Genomic DNA, 22,284 nt, shown 5'->3' on the forward strand with positions numbered 1-22,284 from the left:
TTTTTTGGTCCTGGGGCTTGAACTCAGAGCTTGGGTGCTGTTCCTGAGCTTCTTTTTGCTCAAGGCTAGCGCTCTACCACTTGAGCCACGGCCCACTTCCAGCCTTTTCTGAGTAGTTTATTAGAGATAAGAATCTTACAGACTTTACTGCCTGGGCTGGCTTCAGACTGTGATCCTCAGATCTCAGCCTCCTGAGCAGAGCAGGATTATAGGCTTGAGCTACCAGTGCCTCACATCATTTGCTTTTTGCTTTTTTTTTGGGGGGGGGGATGGGTCTTGGGGCTTGGACTCAGAGCCTGGGTGCTGTGTCTGAGCCTGTTTGTGCTCAGTTGAGCCACAACACCACTTCTGGTTTATGAGTGGTTAATTGGAGATAAGAGTGTCATTTTCTGCCTAGGCTGGCTTTGGACTGTGATTCTTAGTTCTTAGCCTCCTGAGTAGCTAGGATTACAAGTGTAAGCCACTGGCACCCAGCTTCCATTTGTCTTTTTGTTAGTTTTTTTTTTGGGGGGGTGTGGGCCCTGGAGGTTCGGTCATGAGGCTTGAACTCTGAGCCTGGGCACTATCCCTGAGCTCCTCAGCTCAAGGTGATCACTTTACTACTTGAACAGTGCCACTTCTGGTTTTCTGGTGGTTAGTTGGAGATGAGTCTTACAGACTTTCCTCCCTGGGCTGGCTTTGAATTGTGTTCCTCAGATCTTAGCCTCCTGAGTAGCTAGGATTACAGGCTTGAGCCACTGGTACCCAGCTTCCATTTGCCTTTTTTTTTTCCCCTTTTGTCGGTTGTGGGGCTTGAACTCTGGGCCTGGATACTGTCCCTCAGATCTTCAGCTCAAGGCACACTCTATCACTTCAGCCACAGTATCACTTCTGGATTTTTCTGTTTATGTGGTGCTGAAGAATTGAACCCAGGGCCTCATGCATGCAAGGCAAGCACTCTACCACTGAGCCATCTTCCCAGCCCCCATTTGCTTTTTGATAGGCATATGTACACAGAATTAAGGATGGAGAAATAGTATATTACACAATTTAAACACAATTGGCACAGGATTGCTTGAATATTCTCTTATCAACTGAGCTGCTTAGTGGTTGTGTGTGAATCGTTGTGTTTTTAAATTTTTTTTGGGGGGGGGAGTCAGTCGTGGGGCTTAAACTCTGGGCCTGGGTGCTGTCTCTGAGCTCTTCAGCTCAAGGCTAGCAAGCTACCACTTGAGCCACAGTACTACTTCTGGCTTTCTGATGGTTTATTGAAGATAAAGGTCTCATAGACTTTGCTGCCCAGGCTGGCTTTGAACCTCAATCCTCAGATCTCAGCCTCCTGAATAGCTAGGATTACAGGTGTGAGTCATTGGCACGTGGCTGTTTTTAAATTTTTATTCTTTTTTTTGGTCCAGTCGCTTTGGGCCTGGGCGCTGTCCCTCAGCTCTTCAGCTCAAGGCTAGTGCTCTACCACTTGAGCTACAGCGCCACTTCTGGTTTTCTAGTAGTTTATTGGAGATAGGAGTCTCACGGTCTCTCCTGCCTGGGCTGGCTTTGAACCGTGATCCTCAGATCTCAGCCTCCTGAGTAGCTAGGATTACAGGCGTGAGCCACCGGCGCCCGGCTTCATTTTTAATTTTTTAATTTTTTTTTTTATTTTTACTTTTTTTTGTTGGTCAAAGGGCCTGAACACTCTGAGGGTGCTGTCCCTCAGCTATTGAGCTGAAGGCTAGCGCTCTACCACTTGAGCCATAGCGCCACTTGTGGCTTTTTCTGCTTATTTGGTGCTGAGGAATCCAACCTACGGCCAGTCCTGCATGCAAGGCAAGCAGTCTTACCACTGAGCCACCTTCCCAGCCCCTTAATTTATTTTTTGACCTTCTTAAATTAACTTTTGGCAAGGTTGAATTTTATCAATGTTCTGTTTTCTTTCTCTGATTTTAGATTTTTCATTTTAAATGTTTGTTTTGTCATAGTTAGAAAACTTTTCCTGCTTAAGATTTGGAGATAGGAGAATCATGGTTTGAAGTCAGCCCTGGTTAAAAAAAAGGTAGCTAGTACCTCAGAACAATTGGGGCATGGTGGTCCATGTTTATAATTTCAGCTATGTAGGAAGTATAGGTAGGATCATGAGGAAGACCAGGCTAGGCAAAAAGCTTGAAACCCTGAAAAAAAATGTGAAGAAAAAACAAAAGGCAGCAATGCTTGGCTAACGTGGTAGTAGGGCACTATACACTTGCATAGCAAGCACATATAGTTCATAGTTAAAAAGCGAATACTGCCAGAAAATCAAAAGGTTTTGTTTAATTTTAGCGATGATGATGATGCTGATTTTTGTTAGTTGTGGGGCTTGAACTCTGGGCCTGGGTGCTGTCCCTGAGCTCTTCAGCTCAAGGCTAGCACTCTACCACTTGAGCCACAGCGCCACTTCCAGTTTCCTGGTGGTTAATTGGAGATAATTTCAAGGACCTTCCTGCCCAGGCTGGCTTTGAACCTCGGTTCTCATGTTCTCAGCCTCTTGAGTAGTAGCTAAGATTACAAGCATGAGCCACTGGTGCCTAGTTTAGAAATGATTATTAAAATCACAAATTTATGACGTTTTGGTAATGCTTAGGGCATTTGTGTAGGAATTTGGAATTGTTTTAATTTATGGAGGAATTGGGATGAAATAGTATCACTAAATTGATTGGAAATGGAGGGTTGCTCTCATGTACACAGGATCCTCATGTGAAAAACAATTTTTATGAACCCCTGTATGACTTTGGTCTCTCTTTCTTTCTGTACTTAGGTTTGAATTCAGGGACTTGAGCTATAGGAAGGTACTCTGTTTGAGCTGCCGGCTCTATAGACTTTTTTCTTGCTAGAAATTCTTTTCATGGTTGAGGAGAAATAAAGCATACTTAGGCAAGCAGGATCAGAAGAGGGAAAAAAGGGGTTGGTTTTGACAGTATGTTTGAACTCAGGGTCTTGTGCTTATTTAGTAGGTAGGCAAATGCTCTACCATACAGCTTTTTTTTTTTTTTTTTTTTTTAGTTTTCAGATAGAGCTCATGGTTTTTGCCAGGGCTGTTTTTGGACCACAGTCTTTTTTACCTACACATCCTCTGTATCTGGAATTAACAGATACGTGTTACCACATTTGGCCTGTTGTTGTTTTGAAATAGAGAATATATGAATATTGTGAGTTCCATTAATATGGTTGTTGGTATTCTTTTTGTCAGTCTGTAGGTATAATGTTAGAGCCATGTAGTGACCATGGTGATAGTGAAGATGGCTATCTTGAGAGGTAAGCATTTCTCTTATTGCTGATAAATCACTGAGAATTGGAAGCCCTTCACAGATTTTGGGATGAAAATTTAAGATGACTATATCCATTATAACATAGTTTTAAAAATCTAAAAATTTGAACTTATTGTTTTAATGGTGGATATAAAACATTAAATAGCCACAGATGTCCAGAGTTTCACAACTTCAGACAGAAATTTTCATAACTTGGAAAATAGTCAAAGAGAAGAACACACTTTCTTGGAAATATCTAAAACCTTGATTTTTAGAAAAATTGAAATTTATTGATATTATGAGTACATCAGTAAGTTCAATCTTTCAACTGACTAACCAAAAGAAGAGGATATTTATTTAATTAGGTATTTACAGGATTTTTCTCTCCCCTTTACATTTGTCTTTGATATGTCCCAATACAAGCTTAAGCATTTACCTCCCTGGCCATCTATAAGACAGGGAGGAAATGCCTCCTGTCTCAGAAACTAAGATTTCAATCAAATGTAAAATCTTCCTAGGTAAGAATCTCTTTGGATAGAAGTTTTCTAGAGTGATTTAAGTCACTAGTCACGACTTAACCCTTGTAATTGTTGCCAAGAAATAAAACTTTCTTAGGAAAGATGATTTGATACTCTGAAAGCACTTAAGTTGATAAATATTGATCAATAATACCATTATTAATTTGCTGATAGCTTGTTGGCCACTGTAAACTTGTGTTATAAAGAAAGCCATTGTCTCTTAAGAGTAGGAAACCTGTTGCTAAGGGTAAGTAAATTCTTTGGAGCCATGTCTCTGGTGTGTCATCATACTCTGAAGGTCCACAGATTTCCTGCTTACAGCAGTTCCTTGTGCTTCCTTTCAGGAGGCAGGAATGATCCTCTTCCAGTCCAGGGAATTTTGGAGCTATGGGCTGAAGATTTAAGATTAACAGGCATCCCCAGAATGATGACATCTGGATTTGGTAGAACAATAAGGATCCATTTAGTGAGGACTCAAATCTTTTTGGAAAAGCTCTTTCCTCTTCAACTTGTATAGGTTGGCAAACTTGTTTTTAGATCCAGAGTGACTTGGCTAGGTCAGTTACATTTTGCATGTTTAATACTCACAGTTCTCAAATTTAGGTGGCTAGATCTTTAGATCTTTTAGTCTGTTAGGGTAGAATATACACATCCTATCCTAAGCAAAGGAGAACCTTGAGCTTTTGAGGACATTTATTTCACATGCTCATAAAGAATAAGGAAGATATATATGAAGAGATGACTTGCCATGTTTAAGTTAAGGCTGATCTTCTGCATTCTCACTCATTAGGACCAGATAGAAGTAGCACTTGAATATATTCTAAATTGCCACAGGTATCTTTGATAGGATAACAAACAACTTTCCTCAGTCAGCATATTGATAAGCTACTATGTAACAGAAGATACTCTGTTGATTGGCCAAATGAGTAGTGTTTGTGACAACTTGTTTTAACACTTGTTCTCTTTTTATGTGTGAGGATGCTATCGCTTAGCTTTTATACTTAAGGCTGGAGGTCTACCACACAAGCCACAGATCCACTCCTGGCTTTTTGATGTTTTGTTAGAAATAATAGTCTCACTATGACATTTTTGCCTCGTTGGCTTTGAACTGCAATTCTCAAATTTCATGGCTTGAGTAGCTAGGATTATGGGTGTGAACCACTAGTGCCTGTCATTTACACTTGCTCTTAATAGGTTTTGCTTATTTCTGGAGGGAATAAAAGGAAATCAGAATTGTTCTTTTTTATGTTACTATTATGTCTTTAGGTAGAAGATTTTAAGATGTAGTAACCTGTTAGGGTCTGGAGATACAGCTTGGTTGTAGAGCTTTTTTTGCCTAGCATGTTCAAGCCCCTAGTTGAATCCTCCAGCAAAACACACACACACACACACACACACAGAAGTAAAAGTAACCTTTAATTACAGTATAATCTTGTAATGGAATATAGATTTAAAGTAAAGTATAGACAAGCAGATGAATACCTTTTTAAATAACCTTAAAAAGGCTCAGACTGGGAAGAATAAAACTACTGGTTAAAACTAAAATTTGTTTTGTAAAATAATTTCCATTATGTACACATTCTTTTTGGTTCTATTGTGGATTTTAATGTTCTTTTTGTAAAGATTTTTATTTTTGAGGGGTAGATTTGCATGTAGAGAGGGTAGTGGGAAAAGTTGCTTCATTTTTCTAAACCTCAGGTGATTCTGTGGATCTTTACAGTATTGTGCACATTTTCAGATATAGGGCTCCAAAGAATGGGCATAGGCCCAGCTTTTCCTTCTTATGTTTTAAGTGCTAAATACATTAAGTAGGAGAGGAATATACGTAAGAAATAAGAGTAACTATTTTTAACATAATAATTTTACTTGTATTTTTAGGAAAGAATATTTGTTATTTGAAAATGATAAATTGTCACACTTAATTCTGGTAAGAACTATTTTTATCTTTTAGTTCTTGAATAAGTTGTTTTGGTTAATGCATCAATTATTATATCTAGCCTTAGTTTTTGCATTGGATAGGCTTAAAGGAGATTTAAATGAAAATATTCATCAAATGTGTGACAGCTAAGCAGAAACTTAATTTTCTACTTTTGGTTATAAGATTGTTGGTTATGCCAGGCGCTGGTGGCTCATGCCTGTAATCCTAGCTACTCAGGAGGCTGAGATCTGGGGATCACGGTTCAAAGCCAGCCTGGACAGGAAAAATCTGTGAGACTCTTATCTCCAGTAAACCACCAGAAAACCAGAAGTGATCCTGTGGCTCAAGTGGTAGAGCGTTCTCCTTGAGTTGAAGAGCTTGAGGGACAGCGCCCAGGCCCAGAGTTCAAAAGCCCCACGACCAAACAAAAAACAAAAGATTATTGGTTATGAAAATACTTTTTGAATTTAAGATCCAAACTTTGTCTCAATACAACATACTATAAAACCGCAAGTTAATATTTGAAAATAGTTTGGATTGTGGCAGTGGGAGAGCAGGCTTTAAAGGCACAGTAAACTAGTCTTGACTGTACAAGGATATGTGCTTTGCTGTCTTTAAGCCAGACATGAAAAGCTTCATGGTTGTGAAATGTGTTTTCTACTTTAAAATACAGGAGTCTAGTAGCAACATACGTGATTTGAATGCTAACACTGAATCAGAAATGCCAGGAAGTCAAAGTGTTGGTGTTCAAGGGGAAGCAGCATGTGTCCAAATTCCACATTTAGATCTGAAGAATGTTTCTGATGGTGATAAATGGGAAGGTAATTTTACCCAAACACATTATTTTCCTGATACTGTTATTTGTAACTGAAATTACCCGAAGTAGTAATGGGATTACTGCCCTTTTCTGGACACTCTTATTTGTCTTTGATTTCCCCTTCATATATGATATGAGGGTTTTTTGTTTGTTTTTGTTTTGCTTTTGGTGCTGGTACTGAGGCTTGAATTCAGCGCTTTGCTTAGCTTTCTTGTTCACAACTGGTGTTCTATCACTTGAACCACACCTTTAGTCTTGCATTTTGCTGGTTAATTGGAGATGGAGTCTCAAAAGACTTTTCTTCCCAGGCTGGCTTCAAACCTTGATCCTCCAGGTCTCACTCTCCTCAGTATCTAGGATGACAGCGGTGACTTCTTTTTTACTCAGATACACTAATGAGATTATGAGGAACTGGAACTAACTTAACCTTGATCTATTATCTTTGGAAATGGATGTTAGTGCTGGGCATGGTGACCTACGCCTGTAATTATGGCACTTATCAGGCAGGAAGATTTCTGAATTTAGAGCCAGCCTAGGCTATATATCAAGACCTTATCTCAGAAAACAAAAATGAATGATAGAATTGATGAAAAGTCTAAAGTCATCTCAGGCTTTTGTTAGATCAGAGGCTCTTTCTTCAGTCTTTGAAAATCCAGTGTAGTAGGGCTTGAGGATATCTCCAATTTAAGGACACTTAGCTATTATTTTTCACCAGGAATATTTAAAAATCTTCAGGGGCACTTCTAAGCAAATATTATGCCATATTTTCTCTCTCTGAATCAGATTATTGAAATATAATAATACCAAAAATTTTCACAAAGGAATGAATTTTAAATTTAGTAGGCATTAAGAGAATCTTAAATTGTAATTGAATTGAACTTCACTGAATTATTTGTAAGCAGGAGTGTTTGTGGGGAAAATTATATTGAAATCCTTGAAAAAAATGTTAGTGATAAATCTAGGTAATTTTTTTTTTTTGGAATTGTTATATTAGTGTTCACTAAAATTTTTTCAATATGTTGTATTTTTGTCAACTCAAGTAAAATGTTGAAGAAAGGGGGAACAAGACACATATTTTTGAATATAGTCTTTCTGAATCATAATATTTCTAGGTGAAGAAAAGAATAAGACAACTTAGGAATTTTAATCGTTTATTTGTTCATGGGATGATGATCCACAGATTATTTTACCTTTAGTAAGTTATTTGGTGACATACAATGGTTATAATAATCAATGAAATTATAATGCCAGTGCTCTTTCTTTGGCCACAATAAGTCCACTTACCTGATCATAATTACAGTGTATGTGGTTTCTTTTTAAGGTTTAAGCATTTGTTAAAAAAAATTGCTACCAATATTTGTCTATGCCAAACTTTATTGCTGTCTACCACTTTGTTTTTAGAACTCTCTGATGCCATATAGTAGGCATATTATGAGTTTTAAACTAAATCAGGAAATTGTCTTTTGTTTGCATTGTTTTGAGTTATTCAGGACTTTGGAATTTTTGAAGGCTTCAGATTTAGAGGATATGTTCGCATACTGATGGCAGTGAAGAATAAATGTAGCATTTTAGTTTCTTATTGGAGCATAGTCATTGAAAATAACCAGTGGCTGACAGTAATCTTTTGAGCCTTGAAAAGAAAGGAGTTTCTGAAAGATAAGGCTGGGGATTCCAATGCACTTTTGCTTCTTAGAAGCTGCAGATGAATAGCTGTTTATGATATTTGGTGGTGGGATCCTGATCCTAAGTTTCAAGCATGGAAATGTAATTTTTTTTCATGAGTAAATTGGGCATTTTTTTCTCTCTGGCTTCAATTCTCTAGTGGCTCCCAAAAGAGAGCCTCTTATATTCCTTGTCAGAGTCCAACTTCTGTAGCTTTTTGCAGGGGATGGATATTTCATATGGACTACTGATCAGTGTCTTTAAATGCCTGAGATGCCCTATTACTATCTGACTCAAAAGTTATGACAAAGCTGGGCATCAGTAGCTCATGCCTACAATCCTAGCTACTCGGGAGGTTGAGATCTGAGGATCATGGTTCGAAGCCAGCCCAGGCAGGAAATTCCGTGAGATTCTTATCTCTAATAAACCACTCAGAAAACTGGAAGTGGTGCTGTGGCTCAAGTGGTAGAGTGCTAGTCTTGAGCTGAAGAGCTGAGGAACAGCACCCAGGCCCAGAGTTCAAGCCCCATGACCACCACCACCACCACCACCACCAACAACAACAAAAGTTATGACAAGCTCACGTAGACATCCTAGCTTGCTTTTCCAAGTGGAGGTCAAGGCATTCTGAGAACCAATTGTAGCATACAGCTGAAATTCCTAGCTCTGGACTGTGTATGTTTGGCAGATTGGCTATCAAGAAACTCTACTGTTTCTTTCAGATTTACCACTAGTATTAAATTGACTTTTCACAATTAGGTAGGTGTCAAGATATTTTATACATAAAGTCTTAAGACAATAAAATTGTTTAGATTCTGGGTACTTTGAAATCAGAGACATAATCTTGTTTGTGACTCCTAGTAGAGAAGTGAGGTTGACTGAATTGAGCCCACGCCACTATTTCCTAGTATGTCCTTTTTGTTTTTTGTGTTCCTTCAAGTGTAATTAATTAGCAAGCAAGTTGTATCAGTATGAATTTGAAGCAGCTCTTCAAAAAGGTTTAACTTTTAATTACCTTTCCCTCAAATTCTCTCCTGCTGACTCTGGAATAAAATAGTATCTTTTTTTTTCTTTTCTTTTTGCCAGTCATGGAGCTTGAACTCTGGGCCTGGGCTCTGTCACTGAGCTTTTGTTCAAGCTAGTGCTTTACCACTGGAGATACAGCGCTAATTCCAGCCTTTTTTGAGTAGTGTTTATTGGAGATGGGAGTCTCATGAATTTTTCTGCCCAGTCTAGCATTGATCTGTGATCCTCAGATCTCAGCCTCCTGAGTAACTAGAATTACAGGTGTGAAGCCACTGGCTCCCAGCAAATAGTACAGTCTTTACAAAGCATAACCAGAAGGGATCTTTCCTGTCTTTTGTGTTCTCATTTTGTTCTGAGGATTGAATTTAGGACTTCGTACATGCTAAGCAAGGACGCTACCATTACCTACACTCCTAGCCCCTGTCAAGGAGATTTTTTTTCTGTCTTACTATACTGAAAAACTTCAAATATTTGTGGTTACGAGTTTCCATTTCTTCTGTTTTATTTTTGTGTTTTAATAAAATAGCATTACTTTTTTTTTTTTTGCCTTGCTTGCTGAAATGGAAATGTGTGTTTGTGTCAAAGTTCAGTTAGTAGCAATGTCTTTGAACAACAGTTTTTGAGCAGAATGCCTAGCTGGTCTTAGGGGAATGTTTTTGGTATATTTGGCTTTTGTGTTATGTGTATGGTTTGTTCTGACTGTGCTGTGTGTTCACTCTAGTATTTTTTGCCATTTTTTCCATTTTATTAGCGTCATGCCCTATCACTTTCCCCCTCATTGATTTCAAAACAATGCATCTGCAGAGAGATGGGGAGGGTAAGTATGGTTCACCATAGTTTAGATTTCTTGCCTTTTAATGGTTCACTTGGTTTTATAAGCCCTTCTCCTGCTGTCCCTAAATTCTCCTGATGTCTTGGGTTAAAAATGATACCCAGAAAAAAAAATCTTAAAAAATGTCCTTTTATTAAAACAGGAGATTTCTCAAAAAAATGTTTATTTCCAGTTACATTTGCTGGGACACAGGTACAAGGGTTGTGCTGAAGTTACTTTATTGCTGTTTTTTAGTGGGATTGCATGCTTTGTATCCAATTTTTACTTATCAGATTGACTTTCAAAAATAAACTAAGTTATGTTCTAAAAACCATAGAACAAATAATGCTTTAAGTAGCTAATGCATTTAACTACTAAAGTATTAAAGTAGCAGCTTTAACTATTATGTGAAAAAAAAAGGAAATAATCACTTTTGAATTTTGACACAGTCAAGCCATCTTTCCATTCATTTTTGCTATTACTAGTAGTGGTAGTGTCATAGTTTTAATTTTTAATTATAACCAACGTGTGCTTCAGTGATGCTTGAAATTAACTTTATAGTTGGGGTGTATTTGTGGGTATTATGCCTGACCTGTATATGCTCCCTATGTAATCAAACTTTATTTATGCAGAGACATCAGTTTTTTAATAACATGGTTTCATTTGAGAGCATACACAGTAATTCCAACAAAATAAATATGTTTTAACTAAGTGCTATTAATTTTTCTCTCAATTATACTGCCCAGACACACACACACAAAATATAGAAATCCTATAATAGAAAATAATTGTCACGGTTTAATGTTAGAAGCCAGGTACTACCAGGTGAGTTAGCTCCTCTTTTGAAAACAATGGAATTGTTATGGGGTCAGAAGGAGTTTAAGGGTTCTGTATAGAATTGGGAAGATGTTCCATATCTTAAATACTTGATAGTGAAGGACAGTTTGTAAACATGTGTTTTTTGTTGTTTTTGGTACTGGGTTTGAACTCAGGGTCTGGGCCCTGTTGTTTAGCTTTTTTGCTGAAGGCTAGTGCTCTATCACTTAAGTCACAGGTCTACTTTGAGCTTTTTACTGGAAGTTGGAAATAAGAATCTCATAGACTTTCCTGCCCAGCTGGCTTTGAACTATCTCTTCAGATCTCAGCCTCCTAAATCGCTAGATTTTACAAGCCTGATCCACTGGTTTCTGGCTGAGTGTTTAGTTTCTAAGCAAAGATTTAACATGAAAAATAATTTTTTAAGCAACATTTTTACAATATTAAGTTAGGGTTATATTAAATAACATCTTTAGAATTAAAATCTAAAGGACTTGACAATGGGTTTAGAAGTTTAAGGTAAATTTAAATTTAAGGTATAGCTCCTTGTGAAAATAGAATATAGGGTAAAATAAGAGACTTGGATAATTATAAACATAACAGTAGGCATTATAAAGATTCTGATATCTCTTGTGTTTGTTTTACAGAGCCATTTCCTGCTTTTAAGTCTTGGCAGGAAGATTCTGAGTCTGGAGAAGCTCAGCTGTCTCCACAAGCTGGAAGAATGAATCATCATCCTTTGGAAGAGGATTGTCCCCCAGTACTATCACATCGAAGTTTAGATTTTGGGCAAAGCCAGCGTTTTCTACATGATCCAGAAATGCTAGATTCTTCATCTAAAGCACTTTCTTTTGCTCGGTATATGATTTTATGCGTTTTAAGAGGCAATTCCTGTTATGTGCCCAGGTCCTCTGGGGGATTCCAGGCCTATAGTTCAAAGCCTTTTTCCTATTTTCTTTAAGTATTTTTGTAATTTTTTCTCCCTGCTATTCTGAGTTCATTGAGTTATATGTAGTGCTTAGGGTTTGCTATCACATAGATATTTCCTCATTATTTCTCATTCATTATTCCAGAATCCTGAATGGAAACCAGCATATACAACTGATCTGTTCCTAATTTGTTTTTCAATTTTTTAGTTGTTGTTGATTGTGGAGCTTGAACTCTGGGCCTAGGCTCTGTCCCCTGTCCTGAGCTCAAGGCAAGTGTCTACCACCACCTGAGTCACAGTGCCATTTCCGGTTTTCTGGTGGTTAATTGGAGATAATAGTCTCACAAACTTTCCTTCCTGGGCTGGCTTTGAACTGTGATCCTCAGATCTCAGCCTCCTGAGTAGCTAGAATTAAAGGCGTGAGCCTCCAGCACCCAGCTGTTCCTATTTTTTTTAAAGCAATTATACAAGGGTTTCAATTTGTTCATAGTGTTTTTGTTAAATTTGATTCTCAAAGTTAAATCTTTTTGTCCTCCACAGTTTTTTTTTAATATTTTAAAGTGCTTTGACCTTCTAAATGTCTTCGCTTCTTTTTGTCAAGAAAGTTTTAAATGATTCCAAATTCTCTTCTTCACCACTTAGATTAGCCAATTTTGTGGTCTATAATAGTATTATTAACTGTTAGTATTCTTTATTAACTGTTCAGTGTTAGGAACTCAGTTTTACTTTGTGCGTGTGTGCATGTATATGTGTGACGTGCACGCACATGCACATGTGTGTTGATACTGGGGCTTGAACTGAGGACTTGCAGTTCTTACTTGGCTTTTTCACTCAAGGTTGGTACTCCACCACTAGAGATACATCTCCACTTCTGGCTTTTTGCTGGTTAATTGGAGAGAAGAGTCTCATGGGATTTTCTGCCACTGTCTTTGGACTGAGGTCCTCAGATCTCAGCCTCTTGAGTAGCTAGTATTACAAGCTCCATCAGGAAGTGTCTGTCATAAATTCACCAGTAAGGTATACTTCCTTTTAATAGTAATCTATCAGGACAATAAGTGATAAAACATTGATAGTTGTAAAGGTAATACATACTGTTACACTGTTTGAATTCAGGATTCGAAGATCATCCTTTGGTTTAAAAGATGAAAAAAGAGAAGATAGAACACCTTACCAATTGGTCAAGAAACTTCAGAAAAAAATCAGACAATTTGAGGAACAGTTTGAAAGGGAAAGAAATAGCAAGGTAAGTTTTTAACATAATTTTAAAGCTAGAGTAATATTAGAACTATGAGGAGGATCTTTATAGAGAGCATTAGTGTAGCCCTGATAGATGTAGTAACAAATCTGAGATAACTAAAGAAATTTTGATAATTAAAAGTCTGAGAACAAATGGATTTTTAGGCTTTTGGATTCTAAGCGAGTGTTTTACCATTCTAACATTGCCTCTTTTTATTTCTACTGGCAGAACAGCTTTTAGAATTTCTAAAGCAAAATACTTTGACAAGTCATATTTTTGCTATTTCTGCTTTATCAGAAATAAAAAAGAGAAGAGGAAAAGCAAGGGAGGGTGGGAGAAAAAGAATCTGTGCTTTAATAATTAGAACATGTGTAGTGGAATGAGGCCTAAATATTTGAAGACAGACCCATGTTCAAAAGTGATTTCCCAGTTCAAAAAGCTTCTTTGAAAGAGGATGTGCTTAATCTCCTGCCCTAGCTTATGAGTAGAGATGAAGTGTAAATGAATTATGTGCTGTAGAAACCATAAAATACTATTTGGGCATAAAAGAACATAATAATTGCTTATCTCGAATGTCAGTGATAATTGCTTTATAATTTTTCAGCCCTCCTACAGTGATATTGCAGCCAACCCAAAGGTTTTAAAATGGATGACAGAGCTTACCAAACTGCGGAAGCAAATTAAAGGTATAACATGTGCCATTTTGTAATATATTTGCCTTTCTTTCTTTCTTTCTTTCTTTCTTTCTTTCTTTCTTTCTTTCTTTCTTTCTTTCTTTCTTTCTTTCTTTCTTCCCTTCCTTCCTTCCTTCCTTCCCTCCCTCCCTCCCTCCCTCCCTCCCAGTCCTGGGGCTTGAATTCAGTGCCAGGGCACTGTCCTTGAACTTCTTTTGCTCAAGGCTAGCACTCTACCACTAGAGCCATAACACCACCTCCAGCCTTTTCTGTTTCTGTGTTACTGAGGAATTGAACCTAGAGCTTCATGCTTTCTTGTAAGCACTCTACCACTGAGTCACCTTCCTAGCCCTTGCATGTAATTTTATTGTTTTTTACATATGCTGGTACTGGGGCTTGAACTCAGAGCCTTCTGCTGCTGCTGCTTAAACAACCCTTTCCCCAAGACTGGCATACCACTTGAATATACTCTTCTATTTCTAGCTTTTAGCTGGCTAATTAGAGATGGGTCTCTTCAAATTTGTCTGCCTGGGGGTGCTGGCTTTGAACTTAAATTCTCAGATCTCAGCCTTCTGAGTAACTAAGATTATAGGAGTGACCTAGCACCAACTAACAGTTTTTCAGCACAAGTATGCATTTGTGTTCTTTCAGTAGTTAAGATCAACATTGTAAACTATTCTTTCAAATAGCTTTCCTTTGTGTTTATTAGTATTCTTTTGAGGATGCCCTAGTTTATATTCATAGCTGACCTAATGCCATATTAAGCAGGTGGTTTTTTGTTGTTTGTTGTTTTTTATGCTAGTCCTTGGGCTTGAATTCAGGGTGTTGTCTCTGAGCTTTTTTGCTCAAGATTAGCACTCTACCACTTGAGCCACAGCTCTATATCTGGCTTTTTGGTGGTTAACTGGAGTTAAGAACCTCATGGACTGCCTGGCATTGGTGGCCCATGCCTGTAATTATAGTTATTCAGGAGGCTGAGATCTGAGGATCCCATTTGAAGCCAGCCTGGGCAGGAAAGTCTATGATACTCCTATCTCCAGTTAATCACAGAAAAAGCCAGAATTGGCTCTGTGTCTTCAAAGTGGTATAGCACTACTAACCTTGAGCAAAAGAACTCAGGGACAGTGCCTAGGCCCTGAGTTCAAGCCCCACAACTGTCCATCCCCCAAAAAACAAAACAAAACCAACCTCATGGACTTTCCTGCCCAGGCTGGCTTTGAACTACTATCCTCAAATCTCAGCTTCCTGTGAGCCACCAGCACCTGTCATTATTAAACAATTTTTTATAGATATTTATGTATTTGTTGATTCATTTGGTGGTAGTGGTGGTGGTGGTAGTTTTGCCATTTGAGAAACTTTAGCATGTGTACATGTCCTTGGAAGTCATTTCATTAAGATTTTTCAGTGAGCTGGGTGCTGGTGGCTCAAGCCTGTAATCCTAGCTACTTAGGAGGCCGAGGTGGTTCAAAGCCAGCTGGGCAGGAAAGACCGTGAGACTCTTATCTCCAATTAACTACCAGAAAACTGGAAATAGTGCTGTGGCTCAAAATAGTAGAATGCTCCCCTTGAGCTGAAGAGCTAAGGGAGTTCAAGGCCCAGAGTTCAAACCCCACAACTGACCAAAAAATATAAAAGATTTTTCAGTGAGTATTTTATCTAGGAATGTTTTGTCAAGGCTCAGAAGTATAGCCCGGTAGCAGAATGTTTACCTAGCACATATGGTACCCTAGGTTTGGTCCCCAGCACCTCATAAAGTAGGTATAGTGGAGTTGTTGACATTACAAACAGTAGATTGCTAAATTGTAAGTCTTCTTGAATCATAAACTATCCTATACAGTTTTGGGTGTCAGACCAGGATAGCAATTATTGAGCAGTGAGTGTTCAGTGAACAGAGTTTCAATGGATAGCCCAAGCTTGAAGTTGTGATCCTTCTGCCACAACCTTCCAAGTGCTGGTATTAGAGGTGTATACCACCATGCACAGCTTGTGAATATGCTTTTTTTTTTCTTCCAAGCTCCCACATTGGGGCTTGAGTTCAAGGCGTGGGACACTATCCTTTAGCTTTTTTGCTGAAGGCTGGTACTCTCCCACTTGAGCCACAGCTTCATTTCTGACTTGTTACTGGTTAGTTGAATCTCCTGGACTTTTCTGTCCTGGACAGACTAGCTTTGAACAGTGATCCTCAGATCTCAGCCTTGTGAATAGCTAGGATTACAGGTAGGAAGCATTGCCTTAGTTTGGGTCATACATTTTTTTCTTCTTCTGTACTGTGGTCAGGTTCTTTCTATTCCATGTTCAGCTAGAATGATACCATTCAGAAAGGTTTTGTTAACCCTTTTTAGTGTAGTTGCTCTTCTACAAAATACTTCTATCACTGTAACATCATTCTTTTTTTTTTTTTTTTTTGGTGCCCATCCTGGGATTTGAACTGTCCTTGACCTTTTGTTTCTGTTTTTGTTTTTTTGTGTGTATGCTGTTCTTGGGCTTGAACTCAGAGTGCTATTCCTGAGCTGTTTTGCTCAAAACTAGTGCACTTTAAGCCACAGCTTCACCTCCCACTTTTTGGTGGTTTATTGGAAATAAGAGTCCCACAGACTTTCCTGCCCAGGTTGGCTTTGAACCATGATTTTCAGATCTCTGCCTCCAGAGTAACTCAGATTATAGGCATGAGCTACTGGCATCTGGCCATTTTGTTTTCTTTATAGACTTAAATTCTTTTTTTTGGTCAGCGGTGGGGCTTGAACTCAGAGCCTGGGAACTGTCCCTGAGCTCTTCAGCTCTACCATTTTTAATTCACAGCACCACTTCCAGTTTTCTGGTGGTTAACTGGAGATAAGAGTCTCAAGGACTTTCTTGTCTAGACTTGCTTTAAACTGAGATCCTCTTATCTCACCCTCCTGAGTAGCTAGGATTAAAGACATGAGCTACTAGCACCTAGCTTAGCCCTAGCATTCTTTAAAATGGTTTCATTTGTCAAATTATTTCCTTTTTTTTCTCTTCATGAACAAATACCTGTTTTGTTTACTTAATCTGAGTATCTTTATGTGAATATTGCTGTATATAATTTAAATACTTTGTTGTAGAAATACTTGAGTCTTTGTACTACTAATTATTAATCTGTCCTCTTTTATAGATGCAAAACATAAAGGCTCAGATGGAGAATTTGTACCTCAGACACGACCACGTAGCAATACTCTTCCAAAAAGTTTTGGCTCTTGTCTAGAGCATGAAGATGAAGAGAAGGAAGGTGAAGTCAGAGTCATTCAGAAGGAGAAGAAACAATCTAAAGAAGTAACTCTTGAACTGATTCTGAAAAGATTGAAGGAAAAACGTGTTGAAAGGTGTCTTCCAGAAGATGTTAAGGTAATACTGAACTATAATGTGATTTTTACCCCATGTAGCCTTTAGAATCTGAATCAAAAAAATTGCTACAGCAGTGTGTGAGATAATGTGGGTAGGTTGTATGGATTGTCCACTTCCTAGGTTTGCAGATTGAAAACATGCATTTATCAATACATCATAAATGCTAAATATTTCAGTGGTTAAGTCACAATAATAAAGTTACAAAATTACATTGATTTATGGGAGGTGCAATTAGTAAGATGAATGTGTGTAAAGGACATGAAATGGTGTTGTTTGACTAGTCCTTTTTGACTGATATATGTAGATGTGATTGTACCTGTTAAAGTACTAATTTGATATTATTAGAATTAAATGATTATTAGAATTAAATGAATTAATTTGTTATTTTTTTAGGTGGTACTAGGTTTGAGTTCCATGTCTTGTACTTGCTCTATCACTTGAACTACAGCTTTGAAATTTTTTGCTTTAGTTATTTTTCATATGATGTCTTGAAAAAGCCTGCAGCTGGCCTAGAATGTTGATCTTCCTGCTGAAGGCCTCCTCAGTAGCTAGGATGACAGACTTGGCTTGTTTTGTTGAGATATGGGATCTCATTAACTCTTTGCCTTGGCTGACTGCAAACCTTATCTTTTTTTTTTTTTTTTGTCGGTCATGATGCTTGAACTCTGGGCTTGGGTGCTGTCCCTATGCTCTTCAGCTCAAGGCGAGCACTCTACCACTTGAGCCATAGCACACTTCATGTTTTCTAGTGGTTTATTGGAGATAAGAATCTCTCAGACTTTTCCTGCCCAGGCTGGCTTTGAACTATGATCCTCAGATCTCAGCTTCCTAAGTGACCAAGATTACAAGTGTGAAGCCATTGGCACCTGGCCTAATCTTTCTTATCTCTATGCATTCTTAGTATTAAAAAAAAATTTTTTTTCCCCAACTGATCCTTGGGTTTGAACTTGGGGCCTGGGCACTCTCTCTGAGCTTCTTTGGCTCAAGGCTAGACACTTGAGCCACAGTGCCACTTCTGGCTTTTTCTGAGTAGTTGATGTATTTATTTTTTAAATCCCAATGTCTTTAATTTTATTGTCAAGGTGATAACAGAGGGGTTACAGTTACATATGTAAGGTAGTGAGTACATTTCTTGTCCAATTTGTTACTCATTTTTCTCCTACTTAAGCCCCCCTTCCCCTTCCAACCCCAAAAGTAGTTTAGTGGAGATAAGCGTCTCATGGACTTTCCTGACTAGGCTGGCTTCCAAATAAAATCCTCAGGTCTCAGACTCCTGAATAGGTAAGATTACAGGGGTGAGCTGCTGGTGCCTGGCTTTGAATTAAATGTTTTGAAGAAGAATTAATCTTGGTCAGTAAAGGGCTGGGAAGGTGGCTCAGTGGTAGAGCGCTTGCCTTGCAAGCATGAGGCCCTGGGTTCAATTCCACATAAGCAAAAAGAAAAAAGCCGGAAGTGGCGCTGTGGCTCAGGTGGTAGAGCACTAGCCTTGAGCTGAAGAGCTGAGGGACAGCACCCAGGCCCAGAGTTCAGGCCCCACGACTGGACCCCCCCAAAAAAAAGAAAAAAAAAAGAACTTAAAATCTTGGTCAGTAAAGTATATATGGAAGGCAACTCAGGTGAAAGCACTTGGCAGTTTAAATCATGTGTCAGAAGAGATTTTCAGGTGAACGTTTTGTCTAGGTAATAAATGGTAAGTTCTCCCACAGTTATCTTGACAGGTGTTCTTTCATGTTCTAAATTTTGGAGTTTTGGTTTCCTTTGAATAGTCAATTTCACCTTTCCCTTCTCTCATCTGTTTCTTTTCTTGTTATAGAACGACACTGTCCTTTTCTTATAGGGGATTTGATTGGATTAGCTTTACTCAAATTATAGGTTTAAGGTTAGAACTTGATTGAAATAATAGTAGTAGATAAGCTACTTTGTTATATGGCACCTCCTTTGTACAACTAAAAGATAATTTTTTAAAAAAAAGTATTAGCCTACTTTTAGTTATCTACACTAATATAATGACATCATGCTTGTTATAGGAAGATACATTCAATGAACCTTAAAAAAAATTTTTTTTATTATAAAGGTGAGGTATAGAGACGTTACGGTTTCATAAGTCAGGTAATTAGTCCATTTCTTTTTGCGTATCACCCCCAAAGAACATCTTTAAACCTCTAATTTCACTGTGATGAAAGACAAAGTAGTAGTAACTAATCCTAGAAATAAGTACAGTTGTTGGGAATGTAGCTCTATCTCCTGGTTTTGATCCTCAGCATTTCAAGAAACAAAACAACAAAAAGCTGGGCACTGGTGACTCACATCTCTAATCCTAGTGCTACTTAACTGCCTGAGATCTGAGGATCATGGTTGGAAGCCAGCCTGGGCAGGAAAGTCCATAAAAAGTAGAGCTAGAAGTAGAGCTGTAACTCAAATGGTAGAAGTCTAGTCTTGGGTCAGAGAAACACAGAGACAGTATCCAGGCCCTGAGTTCAAACACCAGAATCCATATAAACACAAACACACACAAAATGATAAGTAGAGTTTATTTGACCAGTTGAAAAGTATTCCTGTGGAATATTGCTTCATTGAGATGATAATAGGGTGATTCTATGGTACAAAGGGGAAGAGTATATGGACAAATAAATTTTGAGAAATTCTGCCTACTCCACCATTTAGAATACTTGAAGATATAAGTATATTTATTGCAGGGTAAAACATTTCCCAACCCAGATGAAGTTTAAGTTGACACTTGGTATTTCTCTTGTATCTTTCCACAATACTGGCACATGGTTTCCTTATTAGCTTAGGAGATACATTGGGTTATAAAATCTTTGTATATAAATGTCTCTGTGTGTATATTTGTGTTACTAGAAATTTAGGGCAGCTAAGTTGAATTCAGGCAAGAGACGAAAATAGTAAAGCTAACAGGAAAGTTTATTAGAAAAGAAATATGGCAGAGAAAGGGAATATATGACATAGCCCTTCACCCCATCTCAGCCATCATGAGGTTAAATATGGAGCACTGGAGGTCCTTGACAGCATTCTAATTGGTGGTGGTGCTCCTTTCTGTACCCTAGAAGGTCAAGGTCCCTAAGATTAAAGTGTTCAGTTCTTATTTCTTTTGTCCTTTTAAAAAATTATTATTTGTTATTATAAAGGGGATGTACAGAGGGTTTACATTTATACAAGCCAGGTAAAGAGTACATTTCTTTTTGTTGTTGTTTTTGGTCGTGGGGCTTGACCTCTGCCTGGGCGCTGTCCCTCAGCTCTTCAGCTCAAGGCGAGTGCTCTACCACTTGAGCCACAGGGGCACTTCCAGTTTTCTGTTGGCTTACTGGAGATAAGTCTCACGTACTTTCCTGCCCGGGCTGGCTTTGAACCGTGATCCTCAGATCTCAGCTTCCTGAGCAGTTAGGATTACAGGCATGAGCCACCAGCACCTGGATTACATTTCTTTTTGAATAGTGTTACCCTTCCCTTGCTCTCTCCCAGTTTTCTCTTCCTACCCCTTCCCCCTACAAGTTGTATAGTCATTTTCAACATACTGTCTAGTGAGAACCCCTGCTACATTTGTTCACCTTTGCAAATTGAAACAGAGGAGCACCATGCACTGAAATAGTTGAAGGTTCTTTATTAAAGCTGGTGGTAGAGAGCTGGCTGTTGCCACAAAGGGAAGTTGAGTAGAATTTTTAAAGGCAGAAAAGCTTAATTGGTGTCAGGGAAGCTAGGTACTGACCAATTGAGGAGACAATTGGAGCAACAAGGAACCTACCAGAGGAGGTCTTAATTTAACTCCAGATGGCCCTTACAGTGAAACTTCAGGTGGCCCTTTGCTATAAAACTGGAGTTAGGGGAAGGTTAGGTATTTCATTACCCCCTCTAATAGTAATTAATCAAAGCACTGATTTAGCCTTGAGTAATTCTGGTTTGTTATGTAGGTTTGTCCCTCCATTTCTGTGCCTCCCCTTATACTCCCAAAGACATAAATGAACAAACAGAAAAAGAAAACAAAACAGCAACCCCCCCCCAAAAAAAAACAACAACCCTTGTTTCCATTCCCTGGAGTTCATTTTGATAAATACGATTTTGTTTGAGCAGATGCACATAGGCATTGTGCCTTTGTGTTCCTAGAGTATCCTCCTTTGATTGCACTGTGTGTGAATGCTTGGGATCCTGTATAATTTACCATGTCTCAGTGCATTTTAGATCTAGCTTCCACAAATGATAGAAAATACGTGCTATTTGTCTCTCTGAGCTTGGCTTACCTCATTTAACATGATTTGTTCTAGGTTCATCCATTTTCCTGCAAATGACATAAAGCTATTTTTTCTAATGGCTTTGTAAAATTCCATTGTGTATAGGTACCATATTTTTTGGATCCATTTATTGTAGGCATCTAGGTTGTTTCCACAACTTGGCTACTTTGAGGACTGAAGCAATGAATATGGCTATGCAAGTGTCTTTATGGTATCTTGACTTGTGATGTTCTGAGTAGATGTCCAAAAGTGGTATTATAGCTAGGTTAGTGTTTTGTTTTCTCTCTTTCTCTTTCTCTCTTTCTTTCTGTCGTGAGGCTTCAACTCTGGGCCTGGGAGCTATCTTTCAGCTCTTCAGCTCAAGGTGAGCACTCTACCACTTGAGCTACAGCGCCACTTCCAGTTTTCTGGTGTTTATCGGAGATAGTAGTCTCACGGTCTTTCCTGCCTGGGCTGAATTTGAACCTCGATCCTCAGATCTCAGCCTCCTGAGTAGCTAGGATTACAGGTGTGAGCCACCAGCGCCTGGCTTTGTTTTGTCTTCTTTTTGCTGGTCCTGGGGCTTGAACTCTGGGCATGGGCACTGTCCCTGAGCTTCTTTTGCTCAAGGCAAGCATTACCAGCTTTTTTTGAGTAGTTTTTTGGAATCTCATGGAGTTTCCTGCCCTGGCTGGTTTTGAATCATGATCCTCAGATCTCAGCCTCCTGAGTAGCTCAGATTACAGGTGTGAGCCACTGGCACCTGGCTCTATGTTTAGTGTGTGTGTGTGTACGTGTACTGGCACCTGGCTCTATGTTTAGTGTGTGTGTACGAGTACTGGCACCTGGCTCTATGTTTAGGTGTGTGTGTGTGTGTGTTCCTGTTTAGGGTGTGTGTGTGTGTGTTCCTGTTTAGGGTGTGTGTGTGTGTGTTCCTGTTTAGGGTGTGTGTGTGTTCCTGAGTAGCTCAGATTACAGATGTGAGCCACTGGCACCTGGCTCTATGATTAGGGTGTGTGTCTGTGTGTGTGTGT

General features: G+C 38.6%; 1 protein-coding gene across 6 annotated transcripts in view; it reads left to right on the forward strand.

Annotated features, from left to right (window-relative positions):
- Fam13b (family with sequence similarity 13, member B) overlaps window positions 1-22,284 on the forward strand; it is an 81,570-nt gene that overhangs the window by 48,299 nt on the left and 10,987 nt on the right. For 4 of the 6 annotated variants that reach the window (XM_013020390.1, XM_013020389.1, XM_013020391.1 and 1 more), the window contains 8 exons: window positions 3,200-3,264; window positions 5,654-5,702; window positions 6,367-6,514; window positions 9,950-10,015; window positions 11,473-11,683; window positions 12,867-12,996; window positions 13,595-13,676; window positions 16,798-17,027. In XM_013020390.1, the coding sequence (XP_012875844.1) occupies window positions 3,200-3,264; window positions 5,654-5,702; window positions 6,367-6,514; window positions 9,950-10,015; window positions 11,473-11,683; window positions 12,867-12,996; window positions 13,595-13,676; window positions 16,798-17,027 (981 nt within the window). The remainder of the gene's footprint in view (window positions 1-3,199; window positions 3,265-5,653; window positions 5,703-6,366; window positions 6,515-9,949; window positions 10,016-11,472; window positions 11,684-12,866; window positions 12,997-13,594; window positions 13,677-16,797; window positions 17,028-22,284) is intronic. The other 2 variants (XM_013020392.1, XM_013020393.1) reach the window with 1 other exon arrangement.

Source organism: Dipodomys ordii, unplaced genomic scaffold (assembly GCF_000151885.1).
Source record: "Dipodomys ordii isolate 6190 unplaced genomic scaffold, Dord_2.0 Scaffold50, whole genome shotgun sequence".
In the NCBI taxonomy this organism is placed as follows: domain Eukaryota; kingdom Metazoa; phylum Chordata; class Mammalia; order Rodentia; family Heteromyidae; genus Dipodomys; species Dipodomys ordii.